Source organism: Aythya fuligula, chromosome 24 (assembly GCF_009819795.1).
Source record: "Aythya fuligula isolate bAytFul2 chromosome 24, bAytFul2.pri, whole genome shotgun sequence".
In the NCBI taxonomy this organism is placed as follows: domain Eukaryota; kingdom Metazoa; phylum Chordata; class Aves; order Anseriformes; family Anatidae; genus Aythya; species Aythya fuligula.
This window is the reverse complement of record NC_045582.1, coordinates 1,009,710-1,037,360: the sequence shown is the minus strand read 5'-3', so window position 1 is coordinate 1,037,360 and position 27,651 is coordinate 1,009,710. Positions and strand designations below refer to the sequence as shown.

Here is a 27,651-nt window from a genome sequence, read left to right as displayed (position 1 = left end):
TCGGAGAGGCATGGGCCCTTGGAGATGCATCGGGTGCTTCAGGAGCCTTTTTCATTGCACAGAATTGCTTGGATGTTGTTTTGGTGAGGTTTGGGCAGGGCGCAGCAGACTGCTGTGTGCGGTGACAGAGGGGAAGACTCCCCAGAAAGCTCTGTGGAGGTTTCTGATGCTTTTTGTCCTGGCCTTGGCCTTTGGGGATAAAGGGAAAACGTTCTCTGGCAAGGTGAGGTTTGGCCTTAGCACCCCATGCAAGAAGAAAAAAAAGCAAAAAGCACTTTAAACTAAGCATTCCCAGCCAGGCAGCTGAGCCCCGTGCGCTGCCCAGGGTGCTCTCAGGTTGGGGGGGGGGACCACGGAGGTCCCAGACCGCCACCGTCCTTCGGCAGCACCTTTGTGGGGCCGTTTGTCCAGGCCTGGGTGGGTGGAGGGAGGGATGGATGGATGCGGGGAGGGGTGGGTGGATGGATGGATGGATGGATGGATGGATGGATGGATGGATGGATGGATGGATGGATGGATGGATGGATGCCTCTTCCCTGAGCAGGGAACTGAAGGTTGGGGCTGTCCCCAGGAGCCACGTGTGCTGCCAGCTGGCCTGGTGCGGGGTGCTGGGAGCTTTGGACTCCTGTACCAGTCCGGAGCGGTGCTGCAGGACGGTGTTTGTCCAGGGCTGGAACCACAGCCCTGCTCCTTTGGGATCCCCAGGGCTCCCACGCAGGGCAGGGCACGGCCCCCATCGCATCCCCAACCGCAGAGAGCGCCCTGGGTCTGCACGGGGAGCTGAGCCCCTCCTGGCCCGGGTCTGCTCCCGTCCTGCCCGCTGTCCATCCCGCCTGGCGATTTGGGTCCGTCTGGAGCAGCGCTTGTACCCCAGCCCCTCTCCCTCTCCCCCATCCCTGCTCCCACTGCCTCCATCCCCCGGCTTGCCCCGGCCCCCGCTGTCCGCTCGGTGTCCTGCGCCACGTTGGCCGTATCTGCACTATGCCAGGCTTGTGTCTGTGGTTCGTTGACGGTGAATTATAATGCACTTTAAAAAAGAACGTGGCTCGTAGCCTTTGTCACAATAAAGTGGTCGCCAACACCCCGCTGCCGCTCCCTGCGCTCTGTTCCCCGGCGCTGCCCCGCAGCCGAGCGGGATGAGCCCCCCCAATGCCATGATCCAGCCCTGTCTCTGCGGGTCCCTGCGGCCCCGGTGGGTGGTGGATGTCCCGTGGGGATCACCCCAGTCCCCGGTGCTGGGGAGGAGCGGAGCCGCTCTCCCTCCGCACCCAAGGGGAGGCCGGGGGAGCGCGTCCAACGCCGTCGTTCTGCCTTTATTTGAGGCTCTCCGCATCTCGTCCAACAAAACGGATTTTTTTTTTTTTTTTTTTTTAAATAAAGTGCCCAGCGGAGCCAGGCCTTTGGGTAGATAAATGCATTTCTGTAACATCGTCTGAACCACGATACAGCGCGCGAACGGGCTGGCGGTAAGGGCAGGACGAGCACCCCGGGCGGGGAAGTAGCGAACTACGGACCACTTACCACGACACTTCGACCGTGTAACACCCGACGTAACGTTCCGTTTTGCGTTTTTTTTTGTGTGTTTTTTTTTTTGTTTTGTTTTGTTTTGTTTTTATACAAACCGAGAGAATTTAAAAAAAAACACCGGAGTGTAGTAGAATATCCAGCGACGACGACAAGAACAACGACACCGAAAAAAAAAAAAAAAAAAAGGTAGAAAGGATCATCCGTACCTGACGGTCGGAAAGCAGCATCTCAGCAAAGTGCGGTGGCGTCATGCGCGGTGCACGCACGGGCAGGGTATTGCTGGGGCGCCCCGGGGCTGCGCTCCGAGGCTGGCTATTGCGTGGTTTCCTTCGTGGCTCTTGCTAAGCGAGTAAAGCAGCAGGTAATCGAGGCGCGAGCGGGGCGGGGGGCACCCCCACGGTGCTGCTCCCCCCCTCCCCGCAACCTCCGCGTGGGCTGCGAGGTGCCCCCGGGGTGGGGGGTCCCCGCCGAGGAGCGGGGCTCTGGCAGCGGGTGGCCTCCGGCGGAGGGGTCTGGGGGTGCCGGTGGCCAGGTTGGGCTGGAGGTGGCCACGCTCCGGCTCCGGGGCCGGCTTCGTCTCGGCGGTGCTGGCAGTTCAGGTGTGCTCGGCCCTATTGGTCCCGCGACGCTCGCTCCTGGTCTCCGGGCGGCCCCCGCCGTGGCCGTGGAGGGGGGCTGCGAGCCCGTCCCACCCCTCCCCAGCCCCGCTAGTCGCCTTTCGCCTCCTCCAGGATCTGGGGCAGGTTCTGGTCTTTGCGCACCGACAGCGGTTTGACGGTGCCGCCGTAGTCCTGGATGGCCTTGGGCTCGTTGGTGTGGTACGAGCCCTTGTAGCGGTGGTAGTAGAGGTAGAGCAGCACCAGCAAGCCCCCGAGCAGCAGCAGCAGGAACGTCACGACTGCGGGGAAGGCGGCGGTGAGGGAGGCTGGGGAGGGGACCCGGGGACAACCCGTGGCACGGTGTGGGGTGGGGGGGGGGGGGGGACGCCGGCCGGGGGTGTCACTTACACCCGATGATGATCCCGATCCAGCCGTCGTCGTGCACGTGGGGGAACTCTGCGGGGACAAAGCGGGTGGGTGGGATGGGGCCGCGGGGTTCTGCGCCTCCGCATCACCCAGGCAGAGTCTGGTGCTTACCAAAGGGGGGCTCGGGGACTCCCACCACCCCCCCCCCAGGCTCCCAGCACAGCACCTACCCGTGGCCATGTACCAGGGGTCCATCTCGGGGGGGATGAGGATGGTGGTGAGGGGCAGCATGGAGGCGCAGCTGGACTCCACCAGCTCCCCGCGGATGCTGTAGGGCCGCACCAGGCTGGTGGGGCGGAAAATGGCTTTGAGGGGGACGATGCTGTTAAACTTCACCCCAGAGAGGCAGCCCGAGAAGCCGGGCGTGTTGTAGCGCTGGATCTCGGGGTCGATCACGCCGGTCTCTGCGGGGGCACAGGAGGAGGTGGCTCAGCCCCCGCCAAGGACCGAGCTGGGGCCGAGAAGACGCTGGAGCGAGGAGCAGGACCCAGCTCACCCATCACGCGCCCCAGGTACAGGTTTTTGGGCGAGTCCAGCTTGCTGTCCACGAACAGAGAGAACTGCTGCTCCATGACGGGCAGGTAATCCACCTGGGTTTGGGGTGCAAGCACGCGGCGTCAGCACCCGCGGAGCCTCCCGCGCCCCCTGCCACCCCATCGGTGCCCCGGCCCCGTACCTGCGTGTACAGCGTGCGGTGCAGGCGGGTGATGTTGACGTGGTGGGGTCTCCCGTCCGTCACCGGCTTGGTGGTGAGGGCGAAGACGTAGGGGCTGGTGCCCAGCTGGTAGCGCAGCTGCAGGCTCCCTGCGGGCACAGCACCAGGCGGCTGCAGCGCCGCTCATCGGCCTGGGGACGGTGGGGAGCCCCCCCCCGGGAGCCCCCCGCACCCCTCCGGGACCCTCACCGTCATCCTTGATGAGCACGGCCATGTAGTCCTTGACGAAGGAGCTGACGTAGAGCAGCACGGCGGGCGCCGAGGTGGTGCTGAAGCTGAAGCTGACCTCCTCGCTGGTGAGGTTGTAGCCGGGCAGGGGCTGCCAGGGGCTGCTGACGATGCTGGCGAACTCGCGGGCGGCGTACAGCGACATGGGCAGGATGTTGTAGCGCACCCACGTGCCCTCCTCAAAGTACCCACCAATATCTGCAGGGGAACCCACGGGGGTGATGGGGGGCCCCGGCTCCTCTCCCCCAGCCCGGCCCCGCAGAGGGTCCCCCCGCGGTGCTCACCGTGATTGCAGAAGGGCCCGTCGAAGGCGGAGATGCTGCAGTTGCAGCTGTAGTGGCTGTAGCGCTCGACGCAGAGCCCACTGTTCTGGCAGGGCACCGGCGGGTCCTGGCAGTGCCCGGTGCAGTTGACCCGCACGCCCTCGGTCTCGTTGGCCTTGCCCTCCAGGTTGAGCGTCACCCCGTTCATCCGCAGCGCCCGCAGGCACCCCAGGAACGGGCGCATCTTGTGCTCCGCTGCGCCTGCAGCCGGGACGAGACTCAGCGCCCTGCGGCACACCGGGGGGCACCGGGGATGTAGGGCACGGGGCGGGGGGTCTCTCACCGACGTAGAGGGGTCTGTCGAACTCGAGGCGCACGAAGCTCTGCGGCGGGGCCGGCCGCACCACCCAGGGCAGTTTGTCCACCCGCAGCCGGGCCAGCTTCACGTTGAGCTCAGCCTTCACCTGGTGCCACTCGTCGTCGTTCCAGGGCACCGCCGAGCGCACCGTCAGGTTCTCGTGCCCGTTCCCGATGTCGTAGGCAAACACCACGTCCCTGGTGGCTGCGGGGACGCGGTGTCGGCAGGGGCACCCCAGCCCCGCCGCCCCCCGCGCCCCCGTTACCCGCGCCCGTACTGTTGAGCTCCACGCGGACGTAGTTTCGGGTGCCGGGGTTCTCCAGGAAGACGCCGGAGGGGGCAGTGGTCTTGAAGTAGAAGGAGATGTCGAGGCTGTGGTTGGCCTGGAAGGTGGGGAAGAGCAGGGCTGCGCCCCTGTTGAAGGAGACGGTGTTCCAGGTGTTGCCTGCGGGGAGCAGGAGAGGGTAAGAGGTGGGCATGGACCCAGCGTTGGCATGGACCCTGTGCAGGGATGGACCCGACACGGGGGTGGGACCCAACGTGGGCATGGACCCCACGTGGGAATGAACCCAATGTGGATACAGGACCCAGTGTGGGCATGGAACCAGCATGGGTATGGACCCAATATAGGATGGACCCTGTTCAGGAATGTACCCAACACAGGGATGGGACCCAATGTGGGCATGGACCCCACTTGGGAATGAACCCAATGTGGATACAGGACCCAACATGGGCATGGACCCAACGAGGGTATGGACCCAACATGGGCATAGACCCAATGTGGAGACAGGACCCAACACGGACACGGGACCCAACGCAGCTCTGGCCACTCACGGTCCCCATAGCACCGCAGGGGCCCCAGCAGGAACTGCGCTTCGGAGCCGGAGCGGTTGGTGTCTCCCACCACCACCTGCGTGACGGGCAGGTGGTCCACGAAGGTCAGCAGACCCTTGTCCGTCCTCCTGCGGATGGCACGTGCGTCAGAGGGGCTGCTCCCCACCACCGCCCTGACCCCCCCCAGCCTGTTCCTGCAGCCCCCAGCCCTCACCACAGCGTGTGGTCGGCGTCGCAGTTGCAGAAGTACTGGGGGTCGACGCAGTTCTTGTCCAGCCCGCAGGCGCAGCGCTGGATGCCCGGCCGCGAGCCCCCCCAGTAGTAGTGCCGCTCGTTGTTTCGGCCCATCCAGAAGCTGTAGGGCAGCCCGGCTGGGGGCACAGGGGAGGGTAAGGACATGGGGAGGGGGACACGGCACGGCCCCGCGGCACGGCCCCGCTCCCCTCCCGGCGCTCACAGGGGGTGTTGAGCAGGCGGGAGTTGTAGCAGTGCAGCTCGATGCGCTGCTCGCAGTACTCGGAGGCGTTTGCCAGCGCCGAGACCTCGGCCCAGGAGGCGTTCCAGTACTCCACGGCGCCCAGGTAGGGCTGGTCCACGCTGGAACCCGTCACCCGCGTGGCGTAGTGGCGGTTGTGCCGTATGATCGTCCATGCTCGGTCCTCTGCAGGGCAGGGGGTGTCAGGAGAAGCCCCCCGGGACGCCCCGGCTCGCTCCATCCCCGAGCCCCGGGTGCAGAGGGACAGCCCGGTGCCTGCCCCCGCCGTCCTGTCGCGCCCACCTCGTATGTCACAGTACACCGTGAAGGGTTTGAGCGGCCCGCTGCCGTCCGGGTCGATGGTGTAGTTCCCCGAGGTCTTCCCGCTGACCCGGTAAGCATCGCACGACTCCTTGTAAAGGGCTGGAAGAGGGAAACGAGGCGCAGGGATGGAGAGAAGATGGGCACCCAGGGCCGGAGAGAGCCGTGGGGGCCGTGGTGTCCCGCCCTGCTGCGCTCACATTTGTGGCAGGTCTCTCCCTTGTACCCCGTCAGGTCGCAGATGCACATGAAGTCGTCCCAGGACTGGACGCAGCGGCTGTCGTGCTCGCACAGGTTGGGGGTGCACCTGGGGGCGCAGAGGGTTTGGGTCCCGGCCCCGCCGGCCCCCGCACCCTCTGCCCGAGCCGGTACCTGTCCGTGATGCCGCAGACGTTGAAGAAGACGTCGGCGTACTTCCCCAGCCGGTGCTGCACCAGCATCTCCAGGTCCACGGGCTGCATGTCGACGCTCAGCATCTGCAGGCAGCCGTGGAAAGCCGTCTGGTTCGACCGGCAGCCGGTGAGCGAGGCCGGCTTGGGGCAGCCTGCAAGGCACGGGGCGAGGGGGTGAGCGGCACACGGGTACCCCACACACCCCCCCACACACCCCTGCCCACCCTGCGCCCACCTCCGAAGAAGTACTGGCTGCCGGTGCGGAGCTGGAAGGGGTGCGCCACCCGAAATTCGGCACCGTCGTCATCGTCGATGGTCACCACGGCCGAGCCTTCCCGTGCCACCAGCTGCACCGAGTGCCAGAAGCCGTCGTTCAGGCGATGCCCTGCGTGGGGGAGAGGTGGGCATGCAGTGGGGGGCACCGACACCCCAACGGGACCCCCAGACCCCATATATCAGCCCCCGGCCCACCTGCAGCGAACTCCAACTTCTTCTTGCCGGGCTGGGCGATGGAGACGTTGATCTGGCCCTGGCTCAGCACCATCTCCAGGGAGCCCAGGCGGTCGGCGAAGCTGGTGTAGAGCAGGAGCCCGGCCATGTCCCAGGAGCGGAAACGAAAGCTGACGGCCAGGCGGTTCCTGCGGGGGATCCCCGGCACCTGCACGTAGTTGTTGATGCCGGCGAAGGTGATGGGGGTGTTCACCTGGTCCTGGCAGTAGTGGCCCACGCTGCCCTGCGGGTGCCCACGGGAGGCGGTGAGGGATGGGATGCTCCCGTGGCAGGGAGATCTGCCCCGTAGCCCCCCCCCACCAGCCCCGATTGCCCTGCTCGATCCCGTTGCCTGGTGATGCCGGGTGGGTGCCCCAGGCCAGGGACGACCTCGTGCGGTCGATGCGGGGCCGCTTGGCTGCGTGCAGCAGCCTCCAGCCTCACGTCACCCCAAAACGCAGCCTGAACCTGGGAAAGGGGTCACCCCATAGCAGGGACACGGCCCTAGGGAAGGGGACCTGGCCCCCACTTGGAAACGGGTCACCCCACAGCAGGGGCAGCACCACCGAGGAAGGGGGCAACCCACGGCGGGGCTGGACCCCTGCCCCCTAGTCTGGGGGCTGCACCTCGAAGCGGATGTTGGATCTCCGGTGCCGGGCCAGGTCGGCGATGTTGACCCCGTTGAAGATGATGTTCTCCACGCAGCCCCGAAAGTTTTGCCGGTAGGTGAGGTGCTGCTTGTCCTGGTCGATCACCCCCCCGAAGAAGAGCTGGGAGGTAGAGTGGGGTGCTCAGCCTCACGCCGAGGATGCTGTGGGGCCGGCAGCCCGGCAGCTTCCCCCCACTCCCCAGACCCACCTCGGTCTCGAGGTCGAGGTGCTCGAAGGTGCCGTGGCAGCGGAAGCGTTTGACCTCCCCGTCCAGCGTCAGGTTGACGTGGTGCCCGTAGCGCTCGATGTGCAGCGAGTGCCAGTGCTGATCGTCCAGCAGGCTGCCCACCGCCACCGTGGTGTGGCCCTCGGTGGCGTGCACCGGGCTGCTGCCTGGGGAGGGGACACCGTCACCCTGCGGCCCCTTTGCCCCCGGCCCCTCTGATCCCCCCCCGGTCGGATCCCCACATCCCCGGCTCACCTAAGCTGATGTGCAGGAAGAGCTGGGCTTGCTTGAGCTCCACCGTGATGTAGTCGCCCTGCGAGCCCTCCCCGTGCATCAGCACCCCGTCCTGCTCCACCGTCTTGAAGTTGAAGGAGATGTCGTCTTCCATGGTGCTGATCTTTTTGGCACGGAAGCGGTAGGAGATGGCATCGTCCCCGTCGAAGTACAGCACGTGGGACCCTGGGGGAGAGGCAGGCTGGCATTTGGGAGCGCTCCTCTCCAACCCTGCTAAGAGCTGGGGCAGGTTTATGTCATAGCTAATAATGGCTGCGGATTGCTTGGACGCAATCCTGATGGAAAAAGGGTTTTCTGGGCATGCCAGAGCCCGGCTGCAGCGCTGGCCTCGGTGCAGGAGCTGGCCCCGTGCCCCGCGGCTCCCTCCCGGGTCCCTTCCCCGCACGGGGACCACCGGGGCCGGTACTCACGGTAGGGGCAGCCGTAGAGGCCCAGGCGCAGCCCGATCTTCCCCCGGGGGTTCCAGGCCACCGGGATGATGCGGATGTAGCGGGCGAGGATGGGGTAGTGCAGGTCGTGCCGCACCACCCCGCTCTCATTCACGTTCCCAAAAAACGTCTGGGGACAAAGGGGCAGCTCAACGCGGGGCCAGCTGCCCCCCCTTCACCTCCCTGCTCCCAACAGGGGACCCCCAACCCCGCGGGGGGACCCCACGGCTCCTACCCAGTTGCTGCCCTGTTGGAAAAAGGGTTTCCAGCTGGTGGGGTGGTCCCCGTAGAGCACGATGTAGCGCGTCAGCCAGTCGTACGTGTTGAAGGTCCCCTGCGTGGCCACCGCGTTGATCCTGTGCTTCTGCATCAGGTCGATCTGCAGCCAGGGCTGCTTGTCGCGGGGGTCGGGGGACCAGCCGCTGGTGCCTGCGGGATGGGGGGGTTCAGGCAGGACCCCGCAGCCCCAAAAAGGGCTGCCCTCAGCCCTGCCACTGCACCCCACTCGGGGAAGCCTCCCGTGCCCTTTGGGGATGCTGAGGGTGAGACCTTGCAAGGAGCCCCCTCCCCACAGCCCCCCAAGCTCCGTGGCAGCCCCACGGTGGGGTGGGGTCCCCATGTGCTGTCCCTGACCCCACAGGCGGGGGGGGGACTCACTGTGCAGCCGGGCGAAGCTGGCTGAGTAGAAGATGTTGTATCTGGAGGAGGCACCGATGGACGAGGAGTAGAGGGGCGCGACCAGCTCATCGTAACAGGGTCCTGCGGGGGAAAGGGGTGCTGGGCACGAGGGGGGTCTGGCATGGGGTGCGGTGACCCCACATCCCCAGCAGCATGGGGAAAGGGTGGGGAGCAGCTCCGTGGTGCCAGGATTAAGGGAGGAAGGGGTGCTGGAGGCAGGGGTGCTGGAGGCAGGGGTGATGGATCCTTAGGGTGATGGAGACGGGGGGTGGCGGATCCACGGGGTGGTAGATCTATGGGGTGAGGGACCCACAGGGTGACAAATCCATGGGGTGGAGGAGGCAGCCAGCCCCCAGCCAGCCCCCGAGCCCCATCCTGGTGGCAGCAGCAGCAGCAGGGCCCTCTCCCCGCACCGTGACCCAGCGGTTCTGCGTCTCCACGCCCCGCTGAGCCCAGCGCCGAAAACCCAGGAGGGAGGGGGGGGGGGTGGCGGCAGCGCAGCCATTGCCGGCCCCTCCCGCGGTCCCCACTTTTGGGAAGGGTCCTCACCGGTGGCTCATGGACCCCCCCAGCCCCCTGCAAAGCCGGAGGAGCGGCGGATCCTTCCCTGGCAGCTTGGCTCCTGCCTCTGCCCTCCCACTGCAGCGGGAGCTGACGCACCTCTGCGGGCTCCCGGCGCCGCACCAGCACCAGCTGCCTCCGCACTGCCGTGGGCGGCCGGGGAAGCCCCCTCCCCACCAAGCCCTGCACCCCCCCCAGCCCGGTCCCACACGGCCCAGGGACAGCTGCTGGGCCGGGAGCCCGCTGGGGGCTCTGGGAGGGGGGGGAGAAGGGGGAAGAAAGGGGAGTTGCAGGGGTAGGGGGGGGGGCGCAAATCCTGGTGGCATCCGCAGAGGGGACCGCGGTGGGGCTGGGGGCTCCGAGCCCCTTGCAGGGTGGGGGTCGGGCAGCCCCCGGTGAGCTGTCCCGGAGGAGCTCCAGGGGGGTCTCCTGCACCCTGGGGGGGGCTGGCTGGGGACAAGGGCAGCTGCGGTGTGCCCACGATGCCAGCCCCCCCCCCCCCGAGCCTCCATCTCTCCCTGTCTGCCTCCCCCCACAGATCCATCCCCCCATAGATCCATCTCCCCACAGCTCTCCCCCCCCCATAGATCCATCCCCTACTGATTCATCCCCCATAGATCCTCTGCCATAGATCCACCCCCCCAAAAATCCCCCCCAGCCCCCCCCATCCTCCTATACCCCCATCATCACCCCCTGCCTCCCTCTCCCGTACCCAGCGCCCCCCCCAGCACCCCCCCGCTGCCCCCCGCCTCAGTTGGGCTGCAGCCCCCAGGCCCCGACCCTCCCCTACCCCTGCACCCCCCCTGCCCCTCCCCAGCCCCCCCCCGCCTTGGGACCAGCCCCGAGCATCCCTGCGGCGCTGCCCGCGGTCCCGGCGGAGCCGCACCGGGGGGCTCCGGGGGCTGCCCCCCCATGCCTCGGGGTACCCGGTACGGTCGTGGGATGCGGCTCCCGGTGCTGAGCATCCCCGGGACCACCGGAGACACCGGGCCGAGCCTGGGGGCGGGGGGGGTGGGGGGGGGGCTGCGGCGGGGCAGCGCCGGGCGGGGCTCGGGGGAGGGGGGGGGGCGCCCGGCCGCTGGGTCCGGCGGTGACCTTGGGGGAAAAGAGCCGGGAGGGACACCGGGGGATGCCCGGGAGAACCGGGGAACCGGGGCTGGAGAGAGGTGGGGAGGGGGGGGGGACACAGACACCGGGGCTGGGGTGGGACCGGAGGATGCTCGGGGGATGCTCGGGGGCTGCCGGGCTCCGTCCCGCAGTGCGGAGCAGCGGCTCCCGGGGCCGCGGCCCCACTTACGTGCGAGGCAGCCGGGGCCGGGGAGGAGGAAAGAGGCGCAAGCGGCGAGCAGGAGCCCGAGGAGGCGGCGAACGCCCATGCTGGGAGCGCCCCGAGCGCCCTCGGCGCCGCCGCTCCCGGTGCTGCAGCCGCGCGGAGGAACGGGACCGGCGGCTCCACCCACGGGGCGGCCCCGGGACGGGCGGGGTGCTGGCACGGGGATGGGGCCGAGCGTTGAGCCCCCCCCCCCGACCCCACCGAGATGCCGCCGAGCAGCCCCAGGAACCCCCGGTCCCGGTCCGCGGCAGCCCCGGGTGTCCCACCGGGCATCCCCGGGACCCCCGGTCCCGGTGTTAATAGTCCCCGGTGTCCCACCGAGCACCCCCGGGACCCTCAGTCCTGCCCCCGACAGCCCTGGGTGTCACACCGACTGTCCTCAGGACCCCCGGTCCTGCTCCTGGAAGCCCCACGCGTCCCACCGAGCAGCCCCAGGACCCCAAGTCCCGGTCCCGACAGCCCTGAGCATCCCACCGAGCAGCTCCGAGACCCCCGGTCCCCTCCCCAAAAACCCCCGGACACCTTTCCAAGAATCCCCGGTGTTATACATGGAGCGGTAATTCGTGTCGAGAAGATGGTCGGTATTAATAAGGAAGGGGGAGATTTGGGAGTGTGGCCATGGGGCTTGGAAAGCCCTGTGGATGAGATAAAATTAGACTCTTAACGAGGAGGCCATCGGGAATGTAAAAGAGTTTAGAGGGAACCCAGAAGGGTGATCCAGGAGACTCCATGCAGGCTCTGGTTAAGGCATGGAAGTTTCTGGATGTTTGCTGTTATTTGCAAAGTTGTTTGGCCAATGAAAAGGTGTTTTGAAAAGAACTGCTGTGGGGAGAAGGGTGTAAGAGGGGGCCTGCCCTCAGGATAAAAAAGGCAACGCGATGAAATTACATCAATAAAGAAGCAGGAAAAAGGAGTAAAGAGGAACAGGAGGGGAAGGGAGACCAGGACGGGAGCAGGCACACTGATTGCATCACGAAGATGGGTTCGGCCAAACTCAGCAAATTGCTCAGAGAAGCTCTACAGAAAGTCGCTGGAAATGGGCACTGGAGCTGGAGAGAAGCTGGAGCTGAGAGAAGCGGAGCCAGGACACAGCTGCCCCTCGCTGCTCAGCAGCTGCGTGTTATGGTGACCTGGAGGTGCCTTTTGACCCAGGCCCTATTGGCCTTGGGAAGGAGCTGGATGTGCTTTTCTTCGATGCGGGAAGAACGGGATCCAGAAGGCATGAAGACCGAGCTGCTTGACTTAAAGCGAGACATTGTTCAAAGGGATGGAAAATGGAGACTGCTAAGTCATGGAACCTAAAGGATTGTTTGTTACCTTTCCGGATTGCACGTATGTACAGGTGTACTTGGGTTTAGTATGTGAAGCAATGTTCTGTGTATTTAGGATGTTTGATGTTCGTGTGTGCACGTTGGTGGAGCGGGGACTCCCCGCACACCCAGTGCTGTTTACTTGCCTTTTATACCTTTTATAGCTTTTATATCTTTTATACTTTTTATACCTTTTATACCTTTTATAAATATTTATTTTATAAATATTACTAAATTCAGATTGAGTTGAGACTTCATTTATAACACCAGCACCCCCGATCCCACTCTCAACAGCTCCAGTCCCCCCCGCTGAGCACCTCCGGGACCCCCAGTCCTGGTCCCAAGAGCCCTGAGCAGCCCCGGGACCCCTCAGCACCGAAAGCCCAGGGGCTGCAGGGGCACCGGGTGCCAGCAGCCCTTTGTGGGGCATGGGGGGAGTGGGACACGGGGTGAGCACTGCATGGGGTGAGTGTGGCTGGGTGGCTGAGAGGTGCAGTCCCCCCCCAGACGTGTTCCAGGCACCCAGCACCCGCAGCTGCAGCCCGGGCAGGGAGGGATTTGCGCCGTGCCAGCAGATGTGGCGGTGATTGTAATCAAGCAGCAGATTAAGGCCTGCGGGTTTAGGGGTCGCCCGTCCTCCCAGCGGTGCAGAAGACCGGGATTTAGCCCCTGTCTGCTCCCAAACGTGCCAGACACCCACCGAGGGGGGTGGCCGCCGCGTGTCCTACATACACTGCCTCCCCCCAGCCCCTGCGGTGCCCTGCGGGGAATTCGGGGGGCAGCTGCAGGCTCACCCCAAAGGATGGGGATGCTCCAGGGGCCGCTGGGTCCAAGCAGGGTCCTGGTGCTGGGCAGGACCCCAGCGTGGCCCGGGCACCTCGCTGCAAGGGGCAGGACGGCGCGGCTGTCACCTGCGGCAGTGCCGGGGCTGCTTCCTGTGCAGGAGCGGAGCTGGGGCCGGAGCAGAGGCTGAAAGAGGGAACAGAAAGCCCCAGGTGCAGGGGGGCTGCGGGGGGAGCTGGAGCCGTGTCCCCGAGGCTGGGGATGCAGGTGCCCCTCCTGCATCATCCCCCAGCCCCTCGCAGTGCTGGCGGCTCCGACCGAGCCGTGTCGGGGGCATTTGCCCCCCGGGACCCCTGCCCCTACCCCCAGTAGGATGGCACCCCTGTAACGGGCACGGAGCGAAGGCAAGGGGAAGGGGGAACCTGCCCCCAGCCCTTCCCGTGCTTCCAGCAGCTCCACGGCCCTGGGGCTCCGACTGGGAGCTCCTGGGGCCAGCAGGGACCCTGCGCAGAGCCGGGATAAGCCAGGGAAAGATGTCTGGAGCCAGGAGAAAGGAGGGATTGAGGGATTACCGCTGCGAGAGGCGGAAAGCCTGCTGGAGCCTGGAATCAATTTGCTCCCCCCTGGGGAGAGGAAAGCGGGGCCCCTTCCCCGCAGATCCTAATCTGCCCCGTAAGGAGGAGGAGGGAACCTTGTCAACAACCAGCAGGTCGTCCCCCCAGTGCTCGGGGGGGCACGGGGGCTTGGGGACAGAGCAGAGCATGGGACCCCAGGGGCGGGGGGGATGTCACGCTCCAGCAGCCGCCCCCGGTTCCTGGAGCCCCCGTTTCCCACCAGAACAAGCCATGCCTGCACCGAGCACGGCTCCAAACATCCCTCCAGGCCGGCGTCCTGCCTGCGCCCAGCCCCGTGCCAACAGCCCACAGCAGCCCCCGCTCCTCTCCTTGGCATCGTCCCCGTGTGGCTCTCGCATGGGGTGGGAGATGCAAACAGCAGCCCCCCGGGCTGGGGTCTCCTGGAAGCGCCGGGTGTCCCCAACCAGCCCCTGCTCGCAGCCCGGCTCTCCTCCCACCCCCAGGTGCTGTCCCCAGCCCCGTGTCACCAGCGCTGAGCGGAGCACAGCTATTTCTGTCACCCGGTGGCCAGATGCTGGCCGCAAAGCTGAAGACGTAGGACACGGCTCCGGAGCAGGGTCGTGGCTTCTTCTCCTTCCCCCCGGGGCTGGGTTTGTGCTCTCAGCGCAGCTCTCGGTATCGGGTGCAGCACATGCTCAAACCACAGGTTGCAGAGCTCTGAGACACCGGCGGCTCCACTGGGCGAGGAGGGGAGAGGTCCTGCAGGGCGATGGAGAAGGTGAGGGGCTGCAGTGAGGGTTCGCTGGGTGTCTCCGGGCGCAGACACCGCTCTCTGGCTCCTGTTTCTGCTTTAAAATGTTCTCCTGTGCACCTTGTGGGTTGGGAGGCAGCGCCCTGGGGAAGGGCAGAACAGTGCTGGGTGCTCCAGGTCCCCAAGCCCAGAGTGGGGAAGGAGCTGGGGGAGCTGCTGGGGGCTGATCCTGGCTGGTGCTGGGATCCTGGCTGCAGTGCTGCCCCTTTCCCCTGTGGCAGGGCTGGAAGCACTGGGAGCTGGGAGCACTGGGAGCACTGGGAGCACTGGGCACATCTACCCGCGACCTGTGCGAGGCAGGGGGATGCTCCGGGAGCATCCCTGGCCAGGATCAGGACCAGGCAGTGTGGGGCTGAGCCCCACAGGGATCCCCAGGGCTCATGCACAAGCATGAGGGTGCTTGGGGAAGGTCTCTGCGCACCCACAGCTCCTGGCACCACCAGCGTGGAGCCTGGGGGCCGGCTGGATGGGGCCCCCCGGGGCCATGGGCTTGGTGCGAGCCCCTGGGAACATCAGGGGCAGCTCCCCCATGGTGGGGTCAGGGCAGATTTGGGGCTGTGCTGGGGACGCCAGGGCTGGGGTCACGTCTTCCCTCCAGCCCTGAGCTGCAGCAGGGAGCACGGGAAGGGCACGGCTGCTCTCGCAATGACTGAGCGAGGCAAAAGCCACCGCTGCCTTGGAGAGGGTGTGAGACAGAAACCTCGCTGCGCACGGGGCAGCCCACAAAGGGCCGGGGCGGTGGCGCTGCCGGGGCTCCCTGCAGCGAGCTGTGCTGCTCCACGGGGCTGGGTGGAGGCTGCACACCGCAGCGGAGCTGCGGCTGTGGCTGGTGCACGCCCGGAGCTTCCCTCGCTCCTCATCCCTCTGCGCAGGCGAACCCCAGCCCCACCGCCATGGAGACAGCGGCCACCACCGACTTCTACTCCTGGGAGTACGACCCCGCGTGGGACGACGGCATGCTGCCCGAGCTGTGCGAGAAGCAGGAGGTGCAGGGCTTCGCCCGCACCTACCAGCCGGCCGTCTACCTGCTGCTCCTGCTCCTGGGCACGGTGGGCAACGGGCTGGTGCTGCTCACGCACACCCGCTACCGCCGGGCGCACAGCGTCACCGACGTCTGCCTCCTGCACCTCGCCCTCTCCGACCTCCTGCTGCTCCTCACGCTGCCCTTCGCCGTCACCGTCACGCTGCAGGGCTGGGCCCCGGGCACGGCCGCCTGCAGGGCGCTGCAGGGCATTTACGCCCTCAATTTCTACGGGGGCTTCCTCTTCCTCACCTGCATCAGCGTGGACCGCTACGTAGCCATCGTGCGGGTGCCGGCCGCTTGCCGCCTGCGCCCGCGGGCTCGCCGCCACGGCTGGCTGACGGCGGGGCTGGCCTGGCTGCTGGCCACGCTGCTGGCGCTGCCCCAGTTCATCTACGGCCGAGCGGAGCAGCACCAGGACCTCCGGATTTGCCGCGTCGTCTTCCCCCCGGCGGTCTCGCGGGCGGCCCGGGGGGCCACCAACCTGGCGCAGGTCGTGCTGGGCTTCGCGGTGCCCTTCCTGGTGATGGCGAGCTGCTACGCGGCCGTGGCTCGGACGCTGCTGGCGGCTCGGGGCACCCAACCCCACCGGGCTCTGCGGGTGCTGCTGGCCCTCGTGCTGGTCTTCGTGGCCCTGCAGCTGCCCCACAGCCTGATGGTGCTGCTGGATACGGCCGAGCTGCTGGCCAGCTGGGAGGTGAGCTGCGCCCAGAGCCGCCGCAAGGACCTGGCGCTGCTGATCACCGGCGGGCTGGCGTACCTGCGCTGCTGCCTCAACCCCCTGCTCTACGCCTTCCTGGGGCAGCGTTTCCGCCGGGAGCTGTGGCTGCTGGCCAGCGATGCCGGCTGCGTGGGGCCCATCGACCCGCGCTGCCCCGGCTGCCCCAGTCCCCGCCGGCGTTCGTCGCTCTCCACCTGCCAGGACGTGGCGTAGGGACGCGGTGCCCGTGCCCTGGGGCGGGTAGCGGCACCCTTGGGGCTCACCACCCCCGTTTTGGGGGAGTTTGAGCCACCCTAAGTGGTTTGAACCACCCTGGTAGGGGCAGGACGGACAGAGCGCACTCGTGGGCAGACGGACGAGGAGCCCCGCAGCGTCCTGCCCAACACTGGGATGGGGACGATGCCCCGAGCTCGGGGGGACCGTGCAACGCCAGCTGCCTTCTGGAAGGACCGTGCAGTGTCACACACGGCTCTGGGGGGATGAGCACGCCCCAGGGGGACCGCGCGGTGCCGCGTGTGCTCCGGCGGGACCGTGCAATGGCCTCGGGGGCTCTGGGAGGGGGCCGCGGGATGCCCCCGAGCTCGGAGCGCTGCGTGCGGATCCAGACGCAGCAGGGCGCTGGGCAGGGCGCTGGCTTGCACTTTCCTTCCCACCCTGGTAATAAACCCTGCTCGAACCCCGCTGGGAGAGTGGCCCTGTCCCTTCGGGCTCAGGGGGACCTGGGAGGCGGCGGGGAGCGGGGAAGGGGCCCGGCACTGGCCGGGGGATGCCTGCAGGCGGCAGCAGAACCCAGCGCGTCCTGCCCGGCCCTGCCCGGCCCTGCCTGTCCCCGCCTGTCCCCACCCGGGTGCCCAGCACTGCAGGGCTTGAACGCGTCTGCCCTGGCCAGGACCCCCGGACGCAGGATGGGGACCCCCAGATGCAGGATGGGGGCCCCCAAACGCAGGGCGGGGACCCCCAGACGCAGGGTGGGGACCCCCAAATGCAGGGTGGGGACCCCCTAAACTGGGCTCCAGCAGCAGGAGGGAGCCTGGCTGCAGCCCCGCAGTGGGGAGAGGGGGCTCTGCTTTGTGCAGGGCAGGGGGCTACGGCCTAGGAAGAGGCAGGAGCTGGGGGTATCACGGCCCCCGTCCCCACCAGCACAGCCGAGGTGGCGGCGGAGGGGTTGGGAATCCCCCTGGGGCTGGCAGCAGCGTGATCCCCTGGGAAAAACCTACTCTGGGTCAGGCTGGAAACCCCCCCCCCAGCCTGAGGGGCGAGAGGGGCTTTCCTCTCCTTTCGTCTCCTCTCACTTCCCCTTGAGTTCTGGCCCAGCAAATCCCATCCCAGCAGGGCCGGGGTCGGTGCCTCCGGGGTGGGCACAACGGGGGTGCCCTCATCCTCTATCCTGGGGCCAGGCTGAGCAGTGCCGTGGTGCTGAGCAGCACAGGGGGCAGCAGGAGGGGGGTTGCCTCTGGCTCTGGCCGAGCTCTCGCAGCCACTTCTGGGGTTTCTGAGAGCGGGGAAGTGCCTCCCCGTGCTGCGGGCTGGAGGCCTCTTCCCGCTCACCCACACACGGCTCCCGCTTTGGGATTAGCCCGGTGCTCTCGCTGGGAGAATCCAGCCCAGACCCTTCGCCTACTTCTGGGCAGGAAATGCAATTACCGCTGACTCAGCACCGCACAGCCCCCATCCCCCCGCCACCCCCCAGCCTCCCCCCCCCCTCGCCAACCCGGTGCCAGATGGGGAGCACCTGGCCCTGCACGCAGCTCCCCATCTCCCTACCCAACCGTCGCCCTCGGGCTACCCCGATCCCACCTCTGCTGGCCCCACAGCCGTGCCACATCGCCCACGCTGGCCCCGTGTCCCCTGCGGCCCCCCGGCGGGCTCAGCTCCCTCCCTCCCTGCCTGGCCCCGTGGGGCTGGCGGTGCTGCGTGGGCGTCGAGCTGGCAGCTGGCGGCTCCTGGGCTCCTGCCTGCACATCCCCGGTCCCAGCGGCTCCAGGGGAGCGGGGCTGGGGGGCTTAACCCCTTCGGGGGCTGCGGGAGCGGGGCTGGGGGATGTCACGGGGCCGAGGTGCGACCCCGGCATCGGTTCCTTCCATGGGTAGAGTGGCCAAGGCTGGCAGGAGCACCCTGCCCTGCCTGACCGTGGCACCGAGGGGTGGCCAAGGCCACGCTGCTGTGGGTGGCGGCACCGTGCGCCCCGTGGGGCCCCGTTCCCAGCCCCGGCACACGACACCAGTGGTGCCAGGCCTCACCGGGATGGGGATGGGGGCACATCGAGGGGTGGGGGCAGCGCGTGCCCTCGGTGCCGTGCAGCACCCCGATGCCACCACCGGTGACAGCCCCGGTGCACGGCACCGGGTGCCACCAGCCCGGCCACCACCTCCCTGGCACCGAGCACCACCGGTGCCCGGTACCGAAGTGCCGCTGCCCACACCGGGCGCACCGGGGCGGCCGGATCGCCCCGAATCCCCGAGGTGCCCGGTTCCCCGCTGGAGGCGGGTGGGCACCCGGGGGTGGGGGGTGCCCGGTGCTGCCCCCCCAGCCCCATTCGGCCGCGCGCCCCCGCCCGGTGGATGACGCAAACGGCGGCCCCGCCGCCCCGGGCGCGCTGGCTCCGCCCCGGGCCGTGCGCGGCGATTGGCGGGGGCCGGTGACGCGCCGGGGCCGGCCCGCCCGGGGCGGCGGCGGCGGCGGCGGGGCCGGTCCCGGTGGCGGCGGCCGGTGCTCGGCGCAGCGCGGGCGGCGGGGCCGGGCCCGGCGGGGCGATGCCGTTCCCCGGCGGGCTCTGGTGGCTGCTGTGCTGCCGGCAGGGCTTCACGCTGCTGCGGCGGGACTACGGCGACGCGGACCGGGAGGCGGACGGCGAGGCCGAGGAGGAGGCGTCCTTCGAGCTCCGAGCGCAGGGAGACCAGGTGGGTGCTACCGGCACCGGCACCGGCACCGGAGCCGCGGCTGGGCACGGCGCGGTGGGTGCCGCCGTGCGCCCCTCGTCCCGTCCGGGGCGCACGGCTCGGTTGGGCTCGGCTCGGCTCGGCTCGGCCCGCGGCTGTCCGGTACCGTGTTGGGCTGCGCTGCACCGGCCCCGCTCCCGGTGCACCGGCCGCTGCCTGCGGGCCCCGAGCGCGGCTCGCACGGGGCTCGGAGCCCGTCCCGGTGCGCGCCGTGCGGGGCCGGCACCGCGGTGCGCACGGGTTTGCCCGGTCCCGGGAGGCTTCGGAGAGCTCGGCCCGGCGCTCGGGGCACCGGGAGCGGATCCGGCCCTTCCCGGTAGCGACCGGCCGGCTCCGGTCTCCGCCGCCGCTTGCCCGGGCACGTCCCTACCGCGGTCGGGGCGCGCCGGGGCCCGCGGGCAGGGGTGCCCTTGGCGCGTCCCCGCACCGGCCGCTCCCCGGCCACCGGGACCGGAGCCACCAGGGCTCGGCGGGGCTCCCGGGCAGCCGGAGGGGGGTGTCCCGGCCGCGGGGGGCGTGCGGGCTCCCGGTACCACCGCAGGTAGCTGCGGGGGGGGTGCTCTGTGGTGCTCAGGGGGCCGGGCTCCTGCTGCTCCGCGGTGTGACCGGGGGGCTGCCCAGGGGCTGGGGCTGATCCTGGCACAGCCCGGGGGACTGCGGGCCCCCTGGGCTCGTCCTGAGCCCCCCGTGTGCTGCCCCTGGCTGAGCTGGGGCACTGGGGGGAGGCTGGCCGGGGGTGCTGCCCCCCTATGAACAGGGCCTGGGACACGAAGGTGTCTGGCTGGTGTCCATGGGGCTGCGTCTGCAGCGTGGCAGAGGGGACGGGGTCCCCTGGCCCTGGGGTCCGCCTGCCCTCCTTGGGAGCAGGCAGCCTGGCTGCTTTTCTATCCCTTTGGGGCCTGGCTCCGTGTTCCCGTTAGCTCAGGCTGTGTCTGGTCAGTTGGGGGGGGGCACTGGGGGCTCCCGGAACTCCCGGTGCCCCCAGCCCCTGTTCCCAAGCGGGGCTGGCTCCTGGCCGCTCAGCCCAAGCGGTGCTGGTGCCCCCGGGTCCCTCGCTCGGTGCTGCGTGGGCCGTGGCGGCGGCTGCTGGCTCCCAGCCGTGGGGCTGCTGCCGGGGCCGCTCCTGGTGCCCTGCCAGCCCGGTGGGAGCCTGGGCACCCGCAGGGCTACGGGGCGCAGCCAAAGCCGGGGCGCTGCTGCTCCTCAGGCAGGAGCAGCGGGGCCGGATCCCAGCTTGGGATCACCCCCGTGCCACCTCCGAGGGTCGGGTTGGTTTGGGGATCCCTGCGGGATGGGTTCCTCGGGGTTGCTCTGTGCAGACCTGCCGGTCCAGGCAGTGCTGCCGGGGCTGTTCCCGGCACGCTCCGCGCCGGGGAGCAGGGCCTGGATCTCCCCGCTCCGGCTGCTTCCTCTGCTCAGGGAAGCGGAGCAGCGCGGCGGAAGCCGGCGCTTCCCTCCTGCCGGGCTGCCTTGGGGACGGCTGATAGCGCGGGGGCGGCCGGGGAGCCACGGGGCTGAATCCCTGCCCTTAGGGGACGCGGGGTTTGCTGAAAGCCAAGCTCGCTGCAGCCCCTCTCCTGCCCCGCAGCACCGTTGGTTTGCAGCCTGGTTCCCCTACAGCCGGGCTGGGGACAGATCTGAGCCCCCCCCCCCACTCCAAGCTCCCCCTTTGCAGCAGGGCCTGGCTGTGCTGGGATCCCCTTCCCCAGCAGTGCCAGGGGCTGGAGCTGGGCCCACCGGGTGCCAGTGGTGCGGTGCCAAGGGCACGGGCCAGCAGCAGAAGCCGTTTTGGGCTTTCCCGTGTCCCACAGGCTGCGCTGGCTCCGGAGGTCCAGGCTGGCGTGGGCGGCCGTGACGCTGGTTCCCCGGGGAGCCCTTTGCCCGCCCCACGGCCGCGGGGTCCTCGGAAACCCTCGGCGCCAGCCGCCCCTTCCCGGGAGCGTGGGAGCAGCTGCCCTGGCCCTGCCGCGGCGGCTTCTCTCCTCTCCTGTTTATTTATAACCCTGAGAAGGAGCCGGCCACCGCCGTCTCCTCCTGCGGGCCACGGCCAAGAGGAGCCGGGCACCGTCTCCGTGCCTCGCAGCCGGGCAGGAGCGTGGGGAGCTCTCCCTGGCCGTGACCCCGGTGGTAGGACAGCCCCAGCAGGAGCTGGCCCCGTGCACGAGGCGCCGGCGCTGCATGACAGGTGCCCTTAATGCCACGGGTCAGCAGAGCCTGCTCCTGCCCCGGCGCGGCGATACCTGGAGCGGCTCCTGCTCCCCCTCTCCCTGCTGCTATTTTTAGCAGCTGTCTCTTTTTCTCGGCGTTTTTGGAGCGCCCTGACCTGGCTGCGGCTGCCCCCGTGGAGCTGCAGCTGGCGGGGAGCCCGCGTCTCTCCTGGGGTCGCATCCTGCCCGTGCCACCGCATCCTTGCGCCCTGCTGCTGCTGCCTTGCCCTGCCCTGCCCGGTGCCTGCCCGTGCCTGGGCTCTGCCTCATGTCCCGGCACGTGTGCCAGGCTCGTCACGTGTGTGGCACCGCCAACGTCAGGCCGTGCCGCGCGAGGAGGAACCGGCCCCCGTAACCCGCTGCAGGGCCAGGGACTTCCCTGCGCAGCGTCCCACCGCCGCGGGCAGGAAGTCAGCGGCCCCATTACAATGGGACTTTGTGCCGTAAGCGTATTACTCAGCACTGACCTTGTGCAATTCTGCACGGTATTCAGCCTGCCGGGGTCAGCTGAGGATACGCGGCCAGCGCGCCCGGCGGCTGCCCCGAGGGGTGCCCCAGCTGCAGCCCCAGGTGCTCCCCAGGACGCGAGCCTGTCCCTCGGGGTCTGGAGCCGAGCGGTGATCGGGGGGAGGTGGTTTTGGGGAGTGCCAGGCGCTGGCTGTGGGGCTGAGACGTGTCTCCTTCCTCCCCAGGCGTCCCTGGAGGTGAGCCTGAGCCAGCCCACCCGCACCAGCAGCGGCTCGGAGCGGTGAGTGACCCCGTGCCGCCAGGCATCCCGTCGCGTCCCCCTCACGGTGCTGCAGGAGCTGTGCACCATCCTGCCCCGCTCGCCTGGCCGGGCACTTGGCAAGGACAGGGGATGGTGGTGCTGGGACTGCCGGGCTCCGTCCCCGTATCTGCTGCACCCTCGGGCTCATCCCCATCCCTTTGCCTCGGCCTCGCCGTGTCGGATGGCGCGGCTGCGGCAGGGTTTGCCAGTGGGGCCGTGCGTGGTCCCCGACCCCGGGAGGCTCTGCGGGGCCGTGTCCGTCCGTGGGGACCGTGTCCTGGGACGCCGCATGCCCAGGGAGATGGGGTGCTGGGGGCACAGGGGCCTGCTCGCTCCCCGTCCTCCCAGTGCCGACACCGCTGCCAGCATTCCTTCCTGGTTGTTCATTTTCCGAATTCCTTGGCAGGGCCGCGACTGCAAACAGCTTATTTTTAGCCGGGGTCATCTGCACCCGATGGCTGTGCCGCGTTCCCACCGCGGGGTTGCGGGGTGTCCGGTGCCCCCCGGGGACGTCGCTCCCCGCTGCTGTGGCACCGTTGGCCCCCGCTTCTGGGGGCTTGGCGGGCTCCTGCGGGCGCCCGGGCTCAGCCCTGCGATGTCCCCAGGTCCCTGCTCGTGTCGGAGGAGATGCGCAGTCTCATCGTGGAGAAGGGGCCGGGGCCAGTGGAGGAGGACCCCGATGCTCTGGTGAAAGGTAGGCGCAGCGTTACGGGGTGTTTTTTTACTGCCCTACCCCCGGGTTCACAGCTGGGGTTGGCAGGATTGTGCCCCGACGGGCTGGATGCCATCCGAGGGTGGCACAAGGCAGGGGACACGGGCATCCAGCGGGGTGGATGGGGCTGGTTGCAGGGGCTGAGACTTTCTCCTTCCCAGGCTGGCTGCAGCGGGAGGTGCGGGGCGGCGTCAAGACCCCCTGGATCCGGCCTCGGAAGTACTGGTTCGTGCTGACCCCCGACTCCCTGGACTACTACAGCAGCAACGAGAAGGGAGCCAAGCGCCTGGGCTCCCTCGTGCTCACCAGCCTCTGCTCCGTGCTCTGGCCGGACAAGCAGACCTACAAGGAGACGGGTAGGGTGCCCAACGGGTGGGCGTCCCCTTGGCAGACCCTAACGCACCCCGTGTCACCCTCCGGCACCCGGGGAGGGGGCGTTGGGTGAGCTGTGTGTCCCCCCGCAGGCTACTGGAGCGTGACGGTGTTTGGGAGGAAGCACTGCTACCGCCTGTACAGCGAGCACCTCAACGAGGCCGTGCGCTGGGTGTGCGCGGTGCAGAAGGTCATCGACAGCAAGGCGCCCGTGCAGACGCCCACCCAGCTGCTCATGCGCGACGTCGAGGTGAGTCCGTGGCATCAGAGGGGGGGACACGGGGGGGGACACTGCAGGAACTCGGCCGGGCGGCCCCTCTGCAGCCGCTGCTGTCGCTTCGCAGGAGCACTGCGGCAGCCCCGAGGTCCTGGAGCAGATTTACCGCTGCAACCCCATCCTGCGCTACACCAGCAGCCCGCTCTACGCCCCCCTGCTGCCCTTCCCCTACGGCAGCCTGGACCAAAGCGGTGAGTGGGTGGGTGGGAGGGGGACCCAGGGGTGCCAAACGGTGCCGGTCCCATGCCACTGGTGCAGCGGGGAGGGTCGGGTGCTGAGCAGGAGTGGCAGGAGCTGGGCTGGGTCTGAAACGCTCCACGTCGTGGGCACGGCGCCCGGTTGCTGGGGGCGATTTGGAAAGCCCAAAATCGTGGCTGTTAACACCTCCTCCCCATCCCATCCCGTCCCATCCCACAGCCCCCGGTCCCCGCAGCTACACCACGCTGCGCGACGAGGCCGTGAAGCTCTTCAACTCGCTGCAGCAGCTGGAGTCGCAGCGGGACCCGGTGCCGCTGATCCAGGGCATCCTGCAGACCTGCCTGGACCTGCCGCCGCTGGTGGACGAGATTTACTGCCAGCTGGTGAAGCAGACCACGGAGCCGCCGGCGCCGGGCGGGCCGGGCGACTTGCACTACTGGCAGCTGCTCACCTGCATGAGCTGCACGTTCCTGCCCTCCCCGCCTGTCCTGCGCTTCCTGCGCTTCCACCTGGACAGGCGAGTGCCACGGAGCTCGCCGGGTTCCCACCGGGATTGGCGCGGGGTCCCCGGCACCGCTGTGACCCCCCTCCCTCCTCTTACCCCGGTGTCCCCCCCCGCAGGACGGAGAGCCGCTTCCCCGCCTCGGAGATGGCCAAGTACGCCTGCTTCATCCGGGAGGCGCTGGGCAAGACGAGGGGCAGGGAGTGCGTGCCGTCCCTGGAGGAGATCCTGGTGCTGATGCGGCGGCAGGAGATGGTCTGCACCGTGCACTGCCCCGGCGCCGCCGCCTGCAGCGTGGCCATCAGCTCCCACACCACGGCCGAGGAGGTGAGGGCCGAACCCGTGCTGTGCGCGGGGCTGGGGAGCGTCGGGCAGAGGGGACGGGGACGGGGAGGCAAGGTGGGGGACGCGGGGATGCCTGGCTTTGCCCGCCGTGACCTGTCTGTGTCCCTTTGCAGCCCTGAGCGCCGCGGCCAGGGACGCGCAGTCACCGTTGGTTGCCTTTGTCTCGCCCCAGGTGGCCCGGGAGCTGGTGTCGCGCCTGGGGCTGTCCCAGAGCCCCAACCTCTTTGCGCTCTACGAGCAGTCCCGGCTCCGGGAGCAGCCCGTGGGCAGCTCCACGCTGCTGGCCGACGTCCTCACCAGGTTTGAAAAGTAAATGTCCTGCTCTGCTGCCTACGGGGAGGGAGAAGGAAGGGGGGCAAACGGGTCCCGGGGACGAGGGGATGCTGCGGGAGGCTGCGCCCGCCTGCGTTGCCCGGCGCTGACGGCGCTGCTCTCTTGGCGCAGCCTGGCCGGGGAGGAGCGGGAGCAGGACGCGCCGTGCCGGCTCTGCTTCAAGCACTACGGCTTCCTGGACACGGACAACGTCCCGCGGGACAGCCTGGAGTTTGCCCTCCTCTTTGAGCAGGTGAGAGCCGTGCCGTGGTGCCACGGGTGGCCGTGCTGTGCCACGGTGCTACAGGCGGCCGTCCCGTGCCACGGTGCCACGGGTGGCCGTGCCGTAGTGGCTGTCCCGTGCCATGGTGCCACGGGTGGCCGTGCCCTGGTGGCCGTGCCGTGCCCGGGCACCCGTCTCACCCTGCCCTCCCTCAGGCTCACGAGATGGTGCTGCGGGGCTACGTGCCCACGTCGGAGGAGACGCTGCAGACGCTGGCGGCGCTGCGCCTGCAGAGCCTCAACAGCGACTTCTCCACCCACGCCCCCTTCCCGCGCCTGGAGGAGCTTTTCCCACCCCACGTCCTGCACGCCCGCCTGCCGGCCCCCCGCCCCGACCCCCCGCCCCCCAAATGCCGGGGGGCCCGGCTGCGCGCGGGGCTGCTGGCCGGGGGGCTGTGGGGGCACTCGCTGGCCAAGCAGCGCGCCGAGAGGGATCAGCGCCTGCGGGGTCGCCTGCGGGAGGAGGGGGCCAGCACCATGGCTGCCATCGTGGAGAAGTGGAAGCTGCTGCAGGGCATGGGCCGGCCCGAAGCCATGGCCGCCTACGTGGCGCTGGTGCGGGAGTGGCCCGGATTCGGCTCCACGCTCTTCGACGTCGACCTGCGCGCGGTGAGGCCCCGGCGCGGCGGCGAGGGGACGGGGAACGGGCGGGAGGGGGTGGCCCTGACGCCCCTCTCCATGCAGAGCCCGGTGGGAGCCGGTCCCCAGCGGCTGTGGCTGGGCATCGGGGCCAAGGCCGTGTCGCTGTACAAGCCGGGGGAGCCCGAGCCTTTGGACAGCTTCTGCTACGGTCGCATCTCCTCCTTCGGGGCCTCCGACAGCAGCACGTTCCGCCTGTCGGTGGAAGACCGGGACCTGCTCTTTGAGACCTCCCAGGTAAGGGACATCCCTCCGTCTGTCCCTCCGTCCTGCCGTCTGTCTGTCCGTCCATCCGTTGTCCCCCTCGGGGGGACTGTTGGGAACGTCCCCCTAGGGCGCAGCCCCCTCCGACCACCCGTCTCCCCTCCGCCCCGCAGGTGGACGAGATCGCCCAGCTCCTCACCACGTACCTCGCCTCCACGGCTGCCCGCCGGCCACCCCAGGAGCCGACCCCCGGCCCCCCACCCCTCGATCCGGACCCCGCCGCGCTTCCCCGGGGGCTCTGCCCCGTGGCCGGGCCCTGGCAGCGCCCACCGCCCACCGGCTCCTTCGGCAGCTAGCCCGGCGGCCACGGAGGAGGATGCTCCGGGTGGACGGCGCGGGGAGGGCGAGCGGTGGGGTCCGCGCCGACCCCCGGTGCCCCGCGCTCTCCCCGCTCCACCGTTGCCTTTCTGGTTATTTCCTTAATTTATTTCGAGACGCCCGCTCGCCCACGTCTCCCAGCACTTTCCCTGGAGGGGGCGGCGGGACCGTCGTGTCGCGGGCGCCCGGTGCTGGCTGCGCTCCTGCTTCCCCCGGCCGGTCCCCCCCCCAACGCTGCTGCCCCTCCAGGCTCGTCCCCTTCCCCTGTCCCCCTGGTGCCTTCGCCTCCAGCACTCGTGCTGCCCTCGGCGGCTCTGCCTCTGCCCTGGCTCCTTCCATCCCGGTGCTTTGGCCCGGGCGAGGAGGTGCTGGGCAGCGGCGCTGCCGTCTGTCTGTCCATCCGTCCGTCTGTCCGTCCGCTGCACCCACCCTTCCTGGAAAGCTGCGGGCGGCTTTTGGCCGAGCCGCCTCGGGGCCCGGCGCCCTCCTGCCGGGTGGCCCCGCGGTGGGGCTCGGGGTGCAAGGGGTGGCTGGCCCGGGGGGCGGCAGGGTGGGCTGGGCAGGTACGGCTGGGGCTCAGCCCCGTGGCATTGCCTCTGTAAAGTTTGTCGGTTCCAGTCTTTTGGGTTGTTGTTTTTTTTTTTGTTGTTGTTCTTGTTCATTTGTTGTTGTTGTTTTTGTTCATTTTTTGTTGTTGTTTTCGTTGTTTTTTTTTTTGTTTGTTTGTTTTTTAAATAAATGCACAAAAGGAAAGCGCAGCCCTCCTGCGTCCCCCAACCCGGCAGGCGCATATGGGATCCCGTCCCCGTGGGGACAGCGGGGGCCCCAAACCCGGGCGGCCCCCCCGTTCCGCCGGGGAGAGGGTTCGGCACAGCGTGTCCTTGGGGGGGGGGGGGGCAGGGAGCCGCCGTCCCTGCGGCCAACGCCGGGAGCCGGGCTCCTCGCTCTGCCCTTTGGCATTTCGTCAACAGCACGGCCAGCGCCGCGGCTCCGCTTCCAGCTCCCCCCGGCACCCGCTGGCACTGGCTGCCCCGGCTGGGGGGGAACCGTCCCCGCAGCGGGCGCCTCGGCGGGGCCGGTGCCAAAGAGGGCGTGGGAGCATCGGAGCTGCGAGGGCCGGCGAGTATTTTTAGCCCGCTGCTCCGTGCCACACGGTCAGAGGAAAAGGCTAATTCTCACCTTGGGCCGACGGGGTTTGGGTTGGGGCCAGCGCCGCCCCGCACCCAGGGCGCTCAGGACCACACGGCGATGCTGGACAGCCCCAACCCCTTGCCCGATGACACCCCAAGGTGCCATCCCCTCACCTTGGGGCTGGAACAGTGGGTAACCTTTTTTTTTTGTGCACCCCGTGTCCTCCACGTGGCCTCGCCCCTGTGAAACATTAACGCGGGCACCCGCGTGCGGGACGGGAGGCGAAGGCAGGGCGGTGCCGGCGCCCGGTCAGCCGTGCCGCAGGTCCTTCCAGTATTTCTGGCTCTGCTGCAGCTGCCACCCGGC

The 27,651-nt window shown here is 68.8% G+C and overlaps 3 protein-coding genes across 3 annotated transcripts; 2 read left to right on the top strand and 1 right to left on the bottom strand.

Moving 5' to 3' along the window:
- Positions 1-1,292: 1,292 nt before the first annotated feature.
- Positions 1,293-10,900, bottom strand: CNTNAP1 (contactin associated protein 1). Its single transcript, XM_032202635.1, has 24 exons — positions 10,762-10,900; positions 8,883-8,984; positions 8,461-8,654; positions 8,208-8,355; positions 7,759-7,962; positions 7,486-7,670; positions 7,254-7,397; positions 6,610-6,871; positions 6,374-6,523; positions 6,119-6,290; positions 5,947-6,053; positions 5,729-5,848; positions 5,408-5,611; positions 5,165-5,321; positions 4,951-5,078; positions 4,394-4,561; positions 4,102-4,320; positions 3,780-4,019; positions 3,457-3,693; positions 3,229-3,356; positions 3,049-3,142; positions 2,723-2,956; positions 2,535-2,582; positions 1,293-2,425 (listed from the first exon to the last, which is right to left on the bottom strand). Exons 1-24 carry the CDS (start codon positions 10,838-10,840, stop codon positions 2,235-2,237), a joined length of 3,915 nt encoding a protein of 1,304 aa, XP_032058526.1. The 5' UTR covers positions 10,841-10,900; the 3' UTR covers positions 1,293-2,234.
- Positions 10,901-15,169: 4,269 nt separating this feature from the next.
- Positions 15,170-16,231, top strand: CCR10 (C-C motif chemokine receptor 10). The gene has a single exon (XM_032202506.1). It carries the CDS (start codon positions 15,170-15,172, stop codon positions 16,229-16,231), a length of 1,062 nt encoding a protein of 353 aa, XP_032058397.1.
- A 2,540-nt stretch (positions 16,232-18,771) lies between these two features.
- Positions 18,772-26,690, top strand: PLEKHH3 (pleckstrin homology, MyTH4 and FERM domain containing H3). Its single transcript, XM_032202786.1, has 13 exons — positions 18,772-18,918; positions 21,857-21,912; positions 22,539-22,627; positions 22,807-23,001; positions 23,110-23,267; positions 23,362-23,485; positions 23,712-24,009; positions 24,114-24,321; positions 24,512-24,648; positions 24,784-24,904; positions 25,090-25,542; positions 25,618-25,809; positions 25,950-26,690. Exons 1-13 carry the CDS (start codon positions 18,772-18,774, stop codon positions 26,130-26,132), a joined length of 2,361 nt encoding a protein of 786 aa, XP_032058677.1. The 3' UTR covers positions 26,133-26,690.
- The last annotated feature ends 961 nt before the right edge of the window (positions 26,691-27,651 follow it).